The following is a 17865-nucleotide window of genomic DNA, read 5'->3' on the forward strand; positions in this document are numbered from 1 at the left end:
AAAAACACCAACTCCATCAAGCACACAAAAACCCACAACTTTAACCACTCAAACCCTGATAACAACAACAGCTACTAAAAAACCCACAACAACAACTTCTATCACTGAGAAATCAACAACAGTCACAAAACAACCACCAACAACCACAGGCACAGAAAAATCTACAACTAAAGTAACTGAAAAAACACCAACTCCATCAAGCACACAAAAACCCACAACTTTAACCACTCAAACCCTGATAACAACAACAGCTACTAAAAAACCCACAACAACAACTTCTATCACTGAGAAATCAACAACAGTCACAAAACAACCACCAACAACCACAGGCACAGAAAAATCTACAACTAAAGTAACTGAAAAAACACCAACTCCATCAAGCACACAAAAACCCACAACTTTAACCACTCAAACCCTGATAACAACAACAGCTACTAAAAAACCCACAACAACAACTTCTATCACTGAGAAATCAACAACAGTCACAAAACAACCACCAACAACCACAGGCACAGAAAAATCTACAACTAAAGTAACTGAAAAAACACCAACTCCATCAAGCACACAAAAACCCACAACTTTAACCACTCAAACCCTGATAACAACAACAGCTACTAAAAAACCCACAACAACAACTTCTATCACTGAGAAATCAACAACAGTCACAAAACAACCACCAACAACCACAGGCACAGAAAAATCTACAACTAAAGTAACTGAAAAAACACCAACTCCATCAAGCACACAAAAACCCACAACTTTAACCACTCAAACCCTGATAACAACAACAGCTACTAAAAAACCCACAACAACAACTTCTATCACTGAGAAATCAACAACAGTCACAAAACAACCACCAACAACCACAGGCACAGAAAAATCTACAACTAAAGTAACTGAAAAAACACCAACTCCATCAAGCACACAAAAACCCACAACTTTAACCACTCAAACCCTGATAACAACAACAGCTACTAAAAAACCCACAACAACAACTTCTATCACTGAGAAATCAACAACAGTCACAAAACAACCACCAACAACCACAGGCACAGAAAAATCTACAACTAAAGTAACTGAAAAAACACCAACTCCATCAAGCACACAAAAACCCACAACTTTAACCACTCAAACCCTGATAACAACAACAGCTACTAAAAAAACCCACAACAACAACTTCTATCACTGAGAAATCAACAACAGTCACAAAACAACCACCAACAACCACAGGCACAGAAAAATCTACAACTAAAGTAACTGAAAAAACACCAACTCCATCAAGCACACAAAAACCCACAACTTTAACCACTCAAACCCTGATAACAACAACAGCTACTAAAAAACCCACAACAACTTCTATCACTGAGAAATCAACAACAGTCACAAAACAACCACCAACAACCACAGGCACAGAAAAATCTACAACTAAAGTAACTGAAAAAACACCAACTCCATCAAGCACACAAAAACCCACAACTTTAACCACTCAAACCCTGATAACAACAACAGCTACTAAAAAACCCACAACAACAACTTCTATCACTGAGAAATCAACAACAGTCACAAAACAACCACCAACAACCACAGGCACAGAAAAATCTACAACTAAAGTAACTGAAAAAACACCAACTCCATCAAGCACACAAAAACCCACAACTTTAACCACTCAAACCCTGATAACAACAACAGCTACTAAAAAACCCACAACAACAACTTCTATCACTGAGAAATCAACAACAGTCACAAAACAACCACCAACAACCACAGGCACAGAAAAATCTACAACTAAAGTAACTGAAAAAACACCAACTCCATCAAGCACACAAAAACCCACAACTTTAACCACTCAAACCCTGATAACAACAACAGCTACTAAAAACCCACAACAACAACTTCTATCACTGAGAAATCAACAACAGTCACAAAACAACCACCAACAACCACAGGCACAGAAAAATCTACAACTAAAGTAACTGAAAAAACACCAACTCCATCAAGCACACAAAAACCCACAACTTTAACCACTCAAACCCTGATAACAACAACAGCTACTAAAAAACCCACAACAACAACTTCTATCACTGAGAAATCAACAACAGTCACAAAACAACCACCAACAACCACAGGCACAGAAAAATCTACAACTAAAGTAACTGAAAAAACACCAACTCCATCAAGCACACAAAAACCCACAACTTTAACCACTCAAACCCTGATAACAACAACAGCTACTAAAAAACCCACAACAACAACTTCTATCACTGAGAATCAACAACAGTCACAAAACAACCACCAACAACCACAGGCACAGAAAAATCTACAACTAAAGTAACTGAAAAAACACCAACTCCATCAAGCACACAAAAACCCACAACTTTAACCACTCAAACCCTGATAACAACAACAGCTACTAAAAAACCCACAACAACAACTTCTATCACTGAGAAATCAACAACAGTCACAAAACAACCACCAACAACCACAGGCACAGAAAAATCTACAACTAAAGTAACTGAAAAACACCAACTCCATCAAGCACACAAAAACCCACAACTTTAACCACTCAAACCCTGATAACAACAACAGCTACTAAAAAACCCACAACAACAACTTCTATCACTGAGAAATCAACAACAGTCACAAAAACAACCACCAACAACCACAGGCACAGAAAAATCTACAACTAAAGTAACTGAAAAAAACACCAACTCCATCAAGCACACAAAAACCCACAACTTTAACCACTCAAACCCTGATAACAACAACAGCTACTAAAAAACCCACAACAACAACTTCTATCACTGAGAAATCAACAACAGTCACAAAACAACCACCAACAACCACAGGCACAGAAAAATCTACAACTAAAGTAACTGAAAAAACACCAACTCCATCAAGCACACAAAAACCCACAACTTTAACCACTCAAACCCTGATAACAACAACAGCTACTAAAAAACCCACAACAACAACTTCTATCACTGAGAAATCAACAACAGTCACAAAACAACCACCAACAACCACAGGCACAGAAAAATCTACAACTAAAGTAACTGAAAAAACACCAACTCCATCAAGCACACAAAAACCCACAACTTTAACCACACAAACCATGATAACAACCACAGCTCCAAAAACAACTATGTCAACGACTTCTACCACACAAGAACCAACAACAGTGACAAAAATAACGACAATAACCACAAAACAAAGTTCAACAATATCCACAGCTTCCACTGAATCCATAACAACAACTACACTAGAAATTGTTACAAATACAGAGGTTAAGACATCACCATTAACAGACCATCTGCGAAATATCACAGAAGAATCTACAACTAAAGTCACTGAAAAAACACCAACTCCATCAAGCACACAAAAACCCACAACTTTAACCACTCAAACCCTGATAACAACAACAGCTACTAAAAAACCCACAACAACAACTTCTATCACTGAGAAATCAACAACAGTCACAAAACAACCACCAACAACCACAGGCACAGAAAAATCTACAACTAAAGTAACTGAAAAAACACCAACTCCATCAAGCACACAAAAACCCACAACTTTAACCACTCAAACCCTGATAACAACAACAGCTACTAAAAAACCCACAACAACAACTTCTATCACTGAGAAATCAACAACAGTCACAAAACAACCACCAACAACCACAGGCACAGAAAAATCTACAACTAAAGTAACTGAAAAAACACCAACTCCATCAAGCACACAAAAACCCACAACTTTAACCACTCAAACCCTGATAACAACAACAGCTACTAAAAAACCCACAACAACAACTTCTATCACTGAGAAATCAACAACAGTCACAAAACAACCACCAACAACCACAGGCACAGAAAAATCTACAACTAAAGTAACTGAAAAAACACCAACTCCATCAAGCACACAAAAACCCACAACTTTAACCACTCAAACCCTGATAACAACAACAGCTACTAAAAAACCTACAACAACAACTTCTGTCACTGAGAAATCAACAACAGTCACAAAACAACCACCAACAACCACAGGCACAGAAAAATCTACAACTAAAGTAACTGAAAAAACACCAACTCCATCAAGCACACAAAAACCCACAACTTTAACCACTCAAACCCTGATAACAACAACAGCTACTAAAAAACCCACAACAACAACTTCTATCACTGAGAAATCAACAACAGTCACAAAACAACCACCAACAACCACAGGCACAGAAAAATCTACAACTAAAGTAACTGAAAAAACACCAACTCCATCAAGCACACAAAAACCCACAACTTTAACCACTCAAACCCTGATAACAACAACAGCTACTAAAATACCCACAACAACAACTTCTATCACTGAGAAATCAACAACAGTCACAAAACAACAACCAACAACCACAGGCACAGAAAAATCTACAACTAAAGTAACTGAAAAAACACCAACTCCATCAAGCACACAAAAACCCACAACTTTAACCACTCAAACCCTGATAACAACAACAGCTACTAAAAAACCCACAACAACAACTTCTATCACTGAGAAATCAACAACAGTCACAAAACAACCACCAACAACCACAGGCACAGAAAAATCTACAACTAAAGTAACTGAAAAAACACCAACTCCATCAAGCACACAAAAACCCACAACTTTAACCACTCAAACCCTGATAACAACAACAGCTACTAAAAAACCCACAACAACAACTTCTATCACTGAGAAATCAACAACAGTCACAAAACAACAACCAACAACCACAGGCACAGAAAAATCTACAACTAAAGTAACTGAAAAAACACCAACTCCATCAAGCACACAAAAACCCACAACTTTAACCACTCAAACCCTGATAACAACAACAGCTACTAAAATACCCACAACAACAACTTCTATCACTGAGAAATCAACAACAGTCACAAAACAACAACCAACAACCACAGGCACAGAAAAATCTACAACTAAAGTAACTGAAAAAACACCAACTCCATCAAGCACACAAAAACCCACAACTTTAACCACTCAAACCCTGATAACAACAACAGCTACTAAAAAACCCACAACAACAACTTCTATCACTGAGAAATCAACAACAGTCACAAAACAACCACCAACAACCACAGGCACAGAAAAATCTACAACTAAAGTAACTGAAAAAACACCAACTCCATCAAGCACACAAAAACCCACAACTTTAACCACTCAAACCCTGATAACAACAACAGCTACTAAAAAACCCACAACAACAACTTCTATCACTGAGAAATCAACAACAGTCACAAAACAACCACCAACAACCACAGGCACAGAAAAATCTACAACTAAAGTAACTGAAAAAACACCAACTCCATCAAGCACACAAAAACCCACAACTTTAACCACTCAAACCCTGATAACAACTACTGTAAAACCATCGACAACCACAGAAAAGCCCAGAACAACTCCATGTTCCTGCAAATACTTCAATCAGACTTTCTCTCCTGGTAAGAAACTACTTGCTGTCATCTACAGATTTTTTATTATATCGTTATCACATGTTTACCCTAGTCACATTTGTAATTAGAATATGACTATTCTAATATGGACAGATCAATTATTTCATAATTTCTTGATACTTATAAGAAATATGTGCTCTTCAGCATTACTTCTATCTCCAAACCCACGTTCACAATGAAGCACTCTACTTTTTCTTAGTCAAAACACCCTTGTAAATCATGTCCAATTTGTACTGATTCACAAGTTTGTTTTAGAAGTACTCTATTTGAATGCATATTTGATCATTACCATACTCATTACTGGTACTCTTGGTAGTCAAGTACTGCAGTCCCAATTCTGTTTATCTGTGGTATGTGTATGTAATACCACAATATCAGCTTGTAGAGTTATTCTAAAGCTCAGCATTAACTATATTCTTAAGTGCCCATAGTGAAAAAATAAGTGTAGAATTGTCATAAGCATTGCATTAGGAAGATCGCAACTTGTTTTTGTCCTTTTTTTTCACACAATATCTTGGTTTAAATTTCTAACAGGTAGCTTCATGTACAATGAAACTGATGGAGGAGGCTGGTGTTTCACTGCATATTGCAATTTAACATGCAGTGTAGAAAAGGATGTCAGACCATGTCAATCTACAACTCCACCAAGTCTTTCAACTATGACACAAAGTGCTGGCTCTACATCACACAGTTGCTTGACAACCAACACAGTATCTACTGTTAAGCCTCCGAAAGACTGTTTATATCTCAATCCACCTAGAAAGGTATCTCAGTTCATTTATATTGCATACTTAAAGGTCACCGCATCAAACTATGTGCTTTAGGCTATGCTATGTGTTTTGTGGTTAATGCACAGTAGTTCAGACCAGTCATCATACATAAAAAATACACAGATTTTTCAGGTGATAACAGTAGCAGTGGGTGATAGTTTATCGCAATACAAAATATATTTCTCAGTGTTTTAAAATCTCATCTAAAACATTGTTTAAATGTTGAATTATATACAAAATTTCCCCAGTAGCAAGATTCAAGTAAACAGTAACAGCCATTATCTCTTTAAATTTTGGAATTATTACAACATTCAGCAAACAAAGATTACATTACAGTTATTTAGCAGACACTTTTTATCCAAAGTGACTTCCAGTGGTTAGGCAGTAGCGTTAAGGGTCTTCCCTAAGGACCCAAATGAAATATGTTATTATTCATCCCCTAGAGACTCTAACTCTGGTCCTCTACATGGGAGACAGATGCTAGACCAACTGAACTATCCAGTCGTTTAGAAAATGCCGGAAAATTTTTCTTGGTGGATGGTTTGTTTGACTTTTAATGTTATTTATTTATTTATTTTGTGTGTGGGGAACATGTGGCAGGGTAGAGTTTGAGACATTGATTGTGCTGTGATGTATTAGTTTCCAGGTGGTGAAACAAATTTATGTTGCTGCCACTTTTTATAGCAATGGTTTTACAGAATATTTCGCTGGTAACCAAGTTTTGCTTGCTAAAACTAAAGCACTGTTAGATTAAGATCCAATTCAGTATTTCGGTCAAGCCAAGTCATCCATCATGTTTCTTTCATGTCTCTCATGATACAAAGCTGCACATACACAAGAGAGTTTTCTGGATGGGTGGGGTAGTGCGTTGTTTAATGTGAGAGGGGCAACAGGAGAGAGTGTGAGTAAGTCAAACTACAAAGTAAATCACATGTAGACACTTAAAACATAACAATGGGAATTTGTACCCGATTGCTATGATATAGCCATTAAGTACATCCCACGTTAAATGACTTGGGATACATAGAGTATGTTCAATACATTGTTCACCTCTAGATGACAGTCACAACACAATTAGGTAGCTCCGTAGCAAATACTATGTATCAATTATGTCAGCATTAGAGAGTATTTATATTTCATAAGACAAATGAAAGAACACACTAAGAGATTTTTCTTGAATGGGAAAAGGTTTTTGCTTGTCTCCTAATTGGTTTTTGTATTTGACACATTTACCAATTCCAAAAGTTCTCCAGCCTCAAATTCCCAAATGACCCAGTCTAACCAGCATAAAGGCTAATGTTATGTTTAATATTTTTAATCATGATAATAATAATAATAATAATCTTAATAATCTATCCATGGATACAGTGATGGAGCATCTATTGTATATCACTGAAATTAGGGGGTTTTGTTTGTTTTTAACAGTGCTCACCAGAAAATGTGACAAAACACAATCAACGTGCACTTATTAATTAATCATAATCACTCATTGTTGACAGGTGGACAGAAGTTCACTTTGTCAGCAAAAATGTTCCTCCTCTGCATGAAAATATTGTTCATCAAAGACAATACAGGAAAGTTCGCTCAAAGCTTAACAACAACAAAGATCCTATGAAATCCCAGGTCTCAGTTTTATAATAGTTGCATACACGTGGGGAGCTTAAAAAGTATCTTACACTGACTGTTTTTTGATAAACTTACTATTTTGCTATTTACAGAATGGTGAGTCCTGGAAACCAGACAAGTGCAGCACAAAAACATGTGTAGATGGCAACGTTATCGTATCACATGTACCTTGTGATCCAAAGCCCACTCCTGTTTGTGAGAATGGGTACCAACCAATAAGGGTTTATGATGAAACAGGCTGCTGTTTTCATGAGGAGTGTCGATGTAAGTCACATGGCTACATACTGTAACTATATAAAAAATGTGTTATTTTTTCAATGATGTAGCACAGAGTGAAATAATTCTGATGATATTTGCAGGTATCTGCTCTGGCTGGAGAGATCGTCATTATGTGACATTTGATGGTCTTTATTACAGTTTTCAGAAAAACTGCACATACGTCTTGATCAAAGAGATCATTGCAAAGTACAATTTTACAGTTCTTATTGACAATGAAAACTGTGATGCCTCTGGAACTGTGACCTGTCCTAAAGCCTTGATTGTGTATTACAAAAACTATGAAGTCATTCTCACACAGAAAAATAACCCAAAAGTGGAGAACATAGTAAGAATTGCCATAACACACACCTTAGATATCCTTATGTATCTGAATAAAATGCAATCACTATGTTTAACCTATTGTTCTCCTCTAGGTGTACATAAATGGAGAGCGGAAAATTCCAAGCTACTCGAATAAAGACCTCACCATCACAAGCACAGGAATTGAGCTTCTTTTAACGATCCCAGAAATTCAAGCTGTTGTGATGTTTAAAGGACTTTCATTCTACGTTGACTTACCAATGTCACTTTTCTACAGCAACACAGAGGGACACTGTGGTAAGCTTACAATTAAAATCTGTTAAAAGGTAATTGATAATGTACATATACACTACCAATCAATGTGTAATATAAAGTATCAGGGATGTTCTTATCTGGGAATTTAGGAACTTTTCCAATATGTGAGGTTGTAATATTTTTAATGTTTCCTTTACAAGGCACCTGTGACAATAACACCAAAAATGACTGCAGATTGCCAAATGGCAAGATTCACCCATCATGCTCTGACATGGCATTTGAATGGAATGTAAATTATAAGAATAATTCATATTGCAAGAAACAGCCACCACCAACTACACCTCTACCTACACCTGCACCAACTTGCTATCCTGAGATGTGTGAAATTCTTTACAGCGAGTAAGAATTTACATAATAAAATAATTACAAGATGTTAAATAAATCTGCATTAAAATGGACTGAACTGTTTTATTTTGTACATTAAGGGTGTTTAAAGAGTGCAGAGAAAAGATATCACCGAAGCCGTATTATGAGGCCTGTAAATTTGACATTTGCCACATGAAAAACGGTACCATGGCTTGTCCCAGCTTGGCAGCGTATGCCTCGAGATGTGCAGATGAATCTATTTGTGTAGCCTGGAGAAATGCAACAAATGGACAGTGTGGTATGAGAGTTTTGGTTTAGCAAAAAGCAATCTGCTATGTTTTAAATGTTTTTTGTGTGGGAAAGATGATGTTAATTCTGCCCTCTGATCTTACAGACTATCAATGTCCGGGAAACCAAGTCTACAAGCCTTGTGGGTCGACTTTCCTACCAACTTGCAATGCAAGGTAATCTCTCATTTCTGTTCATGAGGTCTCATAGCTGGAATGAGGGGCTGTATACTTAGATTAAGCTGGCATTTAATATGATTAGTTACAGTCTCGTGTTAATGTACTGACATTTTATTTCTTTGGGTAGCTCTAAACACAAAGTACAGCTAAGATTCAAATTTGTACATTCAAATGTGAATGTACAAAGTAAGACTGCAAAGCAATTTGCATATAATAAGTGCCTAACTCTTGCAAACATTGGCCCAGTTCCTGTTTCTCTAAAGAGATGAGTTGTTTCCAAGGAGTTTTTGGTGAATTATTTACAAATCAGTGGATATGGACAGCAAAACCTAAGACATGGATGTCCTGTGTCTTAGCAACAGGGTGTAGTTCAATTTATGTCCACCACTTTCATTATTAACAAGGCTTTTCTTTTCAAAAGTATAAAAGAAAAGTATAAAACAAAAGTATTTAAATTGAAAATGGTAGATATTTGATTGTTATCATTAAACATTTCACATAAAACCCACAAGTGTGAACCTTAGTAGCAGCTTATAAGGAAAGGATCATTAAAGACATAATTTTTAATCATGATTAAGATTAGCATTCATTCCTAAAGCCATTTTATGTCCATGAGAAAAAAAAAAGATAATTTATTTGTAACTTTGTTAAATGTTGTCATTACTGCATAATTAAATGATCATTTGACATTTACCTTTATTTCTGTTAATTGTTTTCATATTAAGATCAAATGAAAAGTATACACAGGAATGCCAAGGAGAAGACGGTGACAAGATGGCAGTTTGCAAGGCATCTAAGGAGGGATGTTTCTGCCCAGAGGGAATGACTTTGTTCAGTAAAACCTCTGACACCTGTGTCTCCAGCTGTAAGAATATCATTCAATCTATAAAAAAACAATAAAATGTTTATCTTTTAGGTTGAATACTCAGGTAAACTGTTTTTGGTTTATTGTTGTTAAAGGTTGTTTTGGACCTGATGGCCAACCTATACAGGTAACATCACAATCTATTTTTATTGATTTACAATGTGTTTTTGCCTTAATAACATTTTCTTCTTTTTTATCTTTCAAACAGCCGGGTAAGAAGTGGAAGATTGGTTGTCAAGAGTGTGCTTGCGATGAAGAGACTGAAACTGTTGAGTGCCAGCCTCTCATATGCCCCACTGACAAACCAATACAGTGCACCAAAGAAGGCGAGGTGCTTGAGATTCAAACAATTGACTGTTGTAACAGACAGACATGTGGTGAGTGATTTTAAGTATCATGCCAACATTGCCAACACATATGATGTAAAGTATGTCTTAACAAACAGGTATGACAATAGATCTAAAATTTACAATCAAAAGGAGACTCCAGTAAGTATATTCATGTGTGTATCTGTGTTTATAGCATAAACATCTTACAGAGATACTTATTATTACTAATTATTACTAATTTCATTCAAGAAGTTTGTTAAAAATCACTAATATTGGAAATATCTGATCTTTTAACCAGTGTGTGATAAGAATCGCTGCTCATCAAAGACGTGTGAATTAGGATTTGAGTTGAAGGTCCGTGTTTCAAATGAAAGCTGTTGCCCTGTCTACAGCTGTGGTAAGCCATTAATTACACTTAATGACTGCGAAAAGCGTGAAAGACTTAAAAACTAAACTCAGCTTTAAGGTAATCATGCTTGTTTGTATTAATTCCTATAGTACCCAAAGGGGTCTGTGTCTACAATGACACTGAATACAAGGTAAGAATAAATTATTTAACTTACATAAGGATATTAAAAAGAGAATACTTACTTGTTTCCAACAGTGTTCTCATTAATCTGGCTAATACTCCATATTTACAGTCAGGTAAATCTTTCTTCAAAAGTCCATGTGAGCCCTGCAAATGCACTGAAAACCAAGATCCCAGCACCAAGCTCAACACCTACAAGTGTGAGCAGAAACAGTGCAACAAGTCATGTGAAGAGGTACTTCTACATTTAATCAGTTAAAGTTAAAGCAAGATAAGTTAGACATTAAACATAAATATTTCAAATAGCAGGATATGCTAAATTGATTCCTTTACAAGAATGGTGATGTTTTTTTGTTTTTTTTTCTGTTTTTGTAAAATTAAGTCAAGCGAACAAGCAAATCTGTTTTTCACTTAGATTTTTTGGTCTGGTTTTAACTATTACCATTTCTGCCATCATAAAATTCTGTTTGTATGACTTCTGCTCATCAGTTAATGTACCTTGTAATGTTTTGATTTTTTTTTAACTCAGGTCAGCTTATATACAGCTCAGTGTTTTAACATATAACAGGCATAACAACAGGTTGAGAAAGACAAATAAGCTCTTATGTGCTTTCTTAAATATTGTAACTATGCAACTTTCTATTGTACAGTGAAAGTAAAGGAAACACCAAGTGAAATGAAAGTAGTTTTGGATTACAAAGCAATACTTCTTATGGTAATGTGATAACTCTTGATTTTATCTGTGATCCAGGGAACCGAGAAAAGTGACATGAATGGAACCTGTAAGTATAATTTAATCAAAGAAAATTGAATTGTGCAACATTATTTTTTAGATTCAGTCATTTTACATAAACGAATACAGTGCTTTGCCAACCTGATCCACATATCTTAGAATTTATTTAATGAATAATCTGACATATAATTCTTCCTTTGTTGTATTTATTCTGGTCTATTTGAGTGTATTAGAGTGCTTTCTTTTCTCCTTTTTCTGTTACACAGTTTGTGTTAATGTTCGCATTTAAAAACGGAAAAGAACACCTAATGGACAGGTTTCAGTGTACAGCATATCTTAAAGTTTTTCAATACTTTTTTTTTTACATCTGAATTTTAGACTTAATACAGGATTCATGTCAACACAAGATCTTAACATAACACTGGTTTCAGGGTTTCCCACACACAGACCGATTCTGTCTCTCCTCCATCACTCATTTTTTAAAGTGTGAACGCACGTGATGTCGCTGCTGATTTGAAAATATCCCACATTTTCCGACACTTGCCCACCTCCTCCTCAACTGTCTCCCGCCTTTTATCATTTTATTCTGAGTCCATTTTGCCACCATGTTTCTCCACATCTCAGCTGTTCTGCCTCTGCGACCTTTTTTCTTGTTCTTTAAAAAAATATATTACCGTCATTGTGACCAATCTGCACTATTTGCAAAAAACTGAGGAGCACAAATAATTTTTTCTGTGCACAGCTAGTGTCAGGCAGACCAATCAGCCACACCAATGTAATGTATCATGATTTCTTTTTTTTTTTTTTTTTTTTTTTTTGACAAGTAGGCTGTCAGGCAACTTTCGGGCCCAGGCCACCAGGAATCGTCTCTAGTGGGCCAGTCCGGGGCTGCCATATGAACTAAACGTTACTAATGAACATCCTGCACCCTGAAGCTTAAATTTATACTCGTGCTTCATCTGCGTAAAGGTCAGTTAGGCCATCACCGCCGTAGGTGCCGTGTAGGTCTGAAGAGGCTTAACGCACACCTATGTCGTAACCGACCTTAGGGCAGATGTCACGTGAGTATAAATCCAGCTTAAGTTAACGTTGGTTATGCAGCAAACAATGCGTCTAAGATGAAATGTGGATATATTTGACAAGGCTACGGTAGGCTATATGCCCATAGTGAAATAAAAAAGATTAGAATGCAATTATAAATTATTATTATTATTTCAATCACTAAATGTTTTCTGCTTCAAGCCAGATGAGTACTGAAAAATTTTTCCTTGTCCAGAGGAGGTGGAATAGCTTGAGGAGGTATAGTCAAATAGCTGTGGCTAGTAAATGTTATTAAAGGGTTATTTAATACTGTATATAATTTCAAATGTCCTGGGGCATCAAACAGTGCTGAACAACTCAGGGCTGTTCAGGATAGACCAGGAGGACAGCAGCCAAAATGCTGCTGTAAGACAGGCAGCTGCTGAAACAGGTGAGGTGGAAAGTGATTAGGTCTCTTAGTTCTCTCTTCTCCTAAAGAACTTCTTTTAAATAATTAAGATTGAGCTGAATAATTTGAAATTATTCTTGTAGATATATAAAATTGTCTGACTAGGTGACTCAGAAGAACAATAGATGAGCATACAGGTGTGTATTTAATATGACACTCAGAAAGTGTGTGTTTGAACGCCACCCACTGCACGCACTTTGCACACACCCTGATGACTGACTCCACCCACCACCACGATATTTTATTCCCTCATCAGCGCCAGGGGAGCACTCCAAATAGCCACCTGGTCTGTGGGAAACACTGCTAGTCTGAATCCTCCAACAGTGAAGGCCACTTAAATAATTCACCTGCAGATATGTGTTCCATGTGAATGTGTTCATATGTCATCTGCAGGTACTCCACGTCGCTGTCAGCTAAACAAGAACACCACATACCTGAAGACAGAGAACTGCACCTCAACTGTGCCGGTGGAGCTGACAACCTGTGAGGGATCCTGTGGAGCCTCCTGGTCAATGTGAGACTCATGATAATGTTTCTGGAGAATATGTCACACAAACTGCTCAGTCATGCTAAACTCACCTGTTCAGTATTAATGTAAAGATTCATTTTAAATGTTTGCTTTTTGAGAGCAAGTATCTAACCCGTACTTCTCCTTTACTTACAGGTACTCAGCAAAGGCAAACAGTTTGATGCATTCGTGTACCTGCTGTCAAGAAATGGCCACCAGCCAGAAGGAAGTGGAGATGAGTTGCTCTGATGGCAAAAACATCAAACACACCTACATTTCAATAGACAAGTGTGGGTGTCAACTTGCTGAATGTAAAGAGCTCACCAAACATTAATGCAGAACATGTCAAAGGTAGAATTAAAATTAACATGTCATGCTGAAAGCTAATTATTCTTTTCATAACTTCTTAAAACTTTGCATTTCAAGACCAACAAAGACACACTCATCTGTATTAAGCAGATCCAAATGTTTAAAACTTGTCAAACAACTGTACTTTGCTGGTCAGAAATGTCCTTAAATAGTTAAACTGGTTATTTGGGCTTTTACTATACCTGTCAACACTTTTTGTGTACTGTCTGTGTGACAGTAATCACTATAATGTGATGTTTCAAACTTCTCTCTTTAATGCCATTAAAGCTTATATTCATGATCATCCCTGTTTTCTTGTGTTTTTATTATTTTTATTATTTGTTGACACAGTGGCACGTCTCTGATAAATGGAGATAATGGGTTAGATCCAGCAGCACACTGAGATTCTTGACTTGCTTAAAAGGGTGTTTACTGACCTTAAGCCCCTACTCCTTGTTACCAAACAAAATAATCTCAGTTTTATCCTTATTTAATTGGAGGATATTTTAACCCATCCTGCAGTTTACTTCTTCTAAATGTTGTATCCTTAAAAGGTGATAATGGGAAGAGTGAATGAATGAAAAACAAACGCAGTTCCCGGTTCACACATCTGCAATAAGTCTTAGTGCTTTGAATATTCTTTTTAGATCTCTAAGTAATTAATGTCTTTTTACACACCAAAACCATTTTAACAGTGAATACATGCACCATAATATATTCCTCTCTGTCAAAAATAACGCGTTAACAGAAGTCACTACTTTATGTAATGAATTGTGTTAAATTTTTTTATTTTTTTTTGCATTTAACACATGCGCAGCATCTGTCATTAATGATGGTGAGACATGGACATATATAATATTATATTATTTTAACATTTTAATTAACATGTGACCCATGTGGTTTTGCACATGTGAAAAACATTTTCCTGCAAGGGTGAGGACACTTATGATTTTATCAGTGTGTTTTTAAAGATGCTCAAGTTTGTCGAGGGAGGCATCATGGTGGGGCGTATCGGTTTCATGTGTCAGAGGTTGATCAGCATCCTTATCTCTGACACATTTCATCCGGTTGGTGAAAACAAAAGAATAAATAGATGAAATTTATCATCACAGTTAACATGTTTACATTGTTAATATGTGCTCAACTCAGTGTCAGAAATTGCTTCTAGCATCTGTGTCCACATTATAACATATGAGGAAAAACTTTTTTTTCACTCCAGTTGGCTCCAGAATGCTTCACTTGTTTTATGACCAAACAAAACTTTGCAGAGTCATCTTCAGCTTCCTCCTTTACACAACATCTGATTTCATTATCAAAAGAAAAGAGCAGAAAGATTATTTTGTTAACTTGCTATCACAGTGAAGAGCTTCATTTGTCAGAGATTGATCAGCCTCTTATGTATAAAGCTCCATGAATAGTTATCTAAATTAAATTTTTAGAAACATATTTTAGAAAAAATATTTTAGAATTTATTTTTCTTTTTCGATAAAATCAGTTATTGTTTTGTAAATGTTTTATTTATATGTTTTTGCTAATAACACACCTGTTTGTCAGATAAACTTGTTACACACTTTTGCTGTTTCTTATGTTCTCACAGATCATAAAGCAAGGTTCTCTTATCACAAACATGGTTCACCATTTTAGCTAAATGTATTTTTATTATAAAATGTGATCACTTGGGTGAAAAAAAAGTATATCAAATGCTGTTTTTGGCATCACTAGTGGTGTGAAACTTTTATTTTGATATTAGATAGACATTGTAAGTCTTAGATTAATATATATAAAGGAACAGTACTCGGGTTTAGGACTCATAAAATAAATAATAAATAATTATGAAATGTTTGTTATAATAGCAACTTGGAAGCTTGTTAATAATAAGTTCCAACATAAAATGGGCCAAATTTGATTTAAACGTGAGAAGGTTAATGAACTAGAAAAAACTGGACTGAGGACACATGCATACATCTAAGGCAGGGTGTTCATCCTGGATTGCCAAACATCGGTTTGTGAGTCAATGGCAAATGTTTTGTCAATGACACATTGATTCGTGGATTTACTTTATAACAACACAAATATTCTTAATTTGAATGTAAAACCCACATTTCCAAATACTTTTGTCCAGTGAGATAAGTGTGTAATTCTCTTCTTCTTTTTCTTCATTTTCATTTAATGTGCTTTAATATAACTCATGAACTGTGCTTTTCACTTTTAAAGACTTATGTTATTTGAATGTTTAAGATAGATATGGCATAACGAAGCTTGAAATAACAATGTTTCAGACAGATGGAGTGTTGTTTTATCTAACATGGGTGTGATCTTAATAGAGACAAAAAACACAAAGGTTGACACCCAGAATCTTTTGTTTACCCCTCCTAAACTGCAAACACCCAAAGGACTATATTACATGATGTTTGTAGTGAGGTACCAGTTGGCTTGAATATCCATCACAGGACTGAGACAAATCAAGGACTACAGGAACAGTCAGGATGCCTCTTGAATGGGTGATACCATGGCTCAGCCTGTGTCTTGGACTGTCAGGCGCCACCAACAGTATGCTACAGGGACATGATAACTGTGTGTATTATTGTGTTCAGAAGAAACATTATCAAACCATATCAAGACTTTTACGCTGCTCGAGTATAAATGTCTTTCTTCTTTTTCTTATAGATCTGACAGGGACTGAAATGCCAGTGATTACAGGTAAGAGATCTTCTGAGTTTAAGAAAAAAGAACAAATAAACTGTAGTTTGAACCATCATTTAACAGTTATTTTTATCCCAAAACCTAGAAGTGAGACATTCCGACAACAACCCGTTCTGCAGCACATGGGGAAACTACCACTTCAGGACGTTTGATGGGCATTTTTTCCAACATCCCTCGACTTGCAACTATGTCCTTACATCCCAGTGTATGGCCAGCTACGAGACTTTCAACATTCAGATCAAGCGGCAGCAAGTAAATGGGGTAACCACCATCGAGAAAGTCACAATGAAACTGAGTGGGACCGTGGTGGAATTGGCCAACACTTCGACCATAATTAATGATAACTCGTGAGTGTGTGTTTTATTGATGAGTTGTTGTTTTTTATTACCAGCTAATGTACTGGTTTAACTAGTGGTCAATGTCTTAAACTCATGATTTGTTTGTCCCTCTTTAGTGTCTCCATTCCATACAGCAAGGCTGGCATTGAGATTGTGAAAAGTAGAACTTATGTTAAACTTAAAGCATCGCTGGGTCTCGTTTTAATGTGGAATCAAGCGTCCTCTCTCTGGGTAAATTTGTTAATGTCTGCTGTTTTATATACTGTGCACAACCTGACCAAACTAATCACAGAAGATCAATTATATGCTAAAAAAGTTAAATTAAAAAAGTTAAATAAAACTAGTCATTACAAAAAATGGAAAAAGCACTACAAGGAGACAACATTCATTACTGAAACACAAAGATAAAATTTAAGAATTCAGTAAATCAGTGTTTGAAAGTTCAACTAATTCCTGTTGAGATGTCCT

The 17865-nt window shown here is 36.1% G+C and overlaps 2 protein-coding genes across 2 annotated transcripts in view; both read left to right on the forward strand.

Annotated features, from left to right (window-relative positions):
• Window positions 1-14660, forward strand: part of LOC121648114 (mucin-2-like) — a 36108-nt gene extending 21448 nt beyond the window's left edge. Inside the window, exons 28-43 of the mRNA XM_041998062.1 lie at window positions 6097-6256; window positions 7981-8152; window positions 8248-8492; window positions 8581-8764; window positions 8923-9121; window positions 9208-9386; window positions 9483-9552; window positions 10281-10420; window positions 10516-10547; window positions 10629-10797; window positions 11048-11146; window positions 11248-11288; window positions 11391-11513; window positions 12030-12060; window positions 13894-14014; window positions 14165-14660. Coding sequence (XP_041853996.1) covers window positions 6097-6256; window positions 7981-8152; window positions 8248-8492; window positions 8581-8764; window positions 8923-9121; window positions 9208-9386; window positions 9483-9552; window positions 10281-10420; window positions 10516-10547; window positions 10629-10797; window positions 11048-11146; window positions 11248-11288; window positions 11391-11513; window positions 12030-12060; window positions 13894-14014; window positions 14165-14342 — 2143 coding nt within the window. The 3' untranslated portion in view covers window positions 14343-14660. The remainder of the gene's footprint in view (window positions 1-6096; window positions 6257-7980; window positions 8153-8247; window positions 8493-8580; window positions 8765-8922; window positions 9122-9207; window positions 9387-9482; window positions 9553-10280; window positions 10421-10515; window positions 10548-10628; window positions 10798-11047; window positions 11147-11247; window positions 11289-11390; window positions 11514-12029; window positions 12061-13893; window positions 14015-14164) is intronic.
• A 2158-nt stretch (window positions 14661-16818) lies between these two features.
• LOC121648116 (mucin-5AC-like) overlaps window positions 16819-17865 on the forward strand; it is a 36317-nt gene continuing 35270 nt past the window's right edge. The window contains exons 1-4 of the mRNA XM_041998063.1: window positions 16819-16930; window positions 17024-17056; window positions 17145-17406; window positions 17514-17628. Of these exons, the coding sequence (XP_041853997.1) occupies window positions 16843-16930; window positions 17024-17056; window positions 17145-17406; window positions 17514-17628 (498 nt within the window). The 5' untranslated portion in view covers window positions 16819-16842. The remainder of the gene's footprint in view (window positions 16931-17023; window positions 17057-17144; window positions 17407-17513; window positions 17629-17865) is intronic.

Source organism: Melanotaenia boesemani, chromosome 10, assembly GCF_017639745.1.
Source record: "Melanotaenia boesemani isolate fMelBoe1 chromosome 10, fMelBoe1.pri, whole genome shotgun sequence".
In the NCBI taxonomy this organism is placed as follows: domain Eukaryota; kingdom Metazoa; phylum Chordata; class Actinopteri; order Atheriniformes; family Melanotaeniidae; genus Melanotaenia; species Melanotaenia boesemani.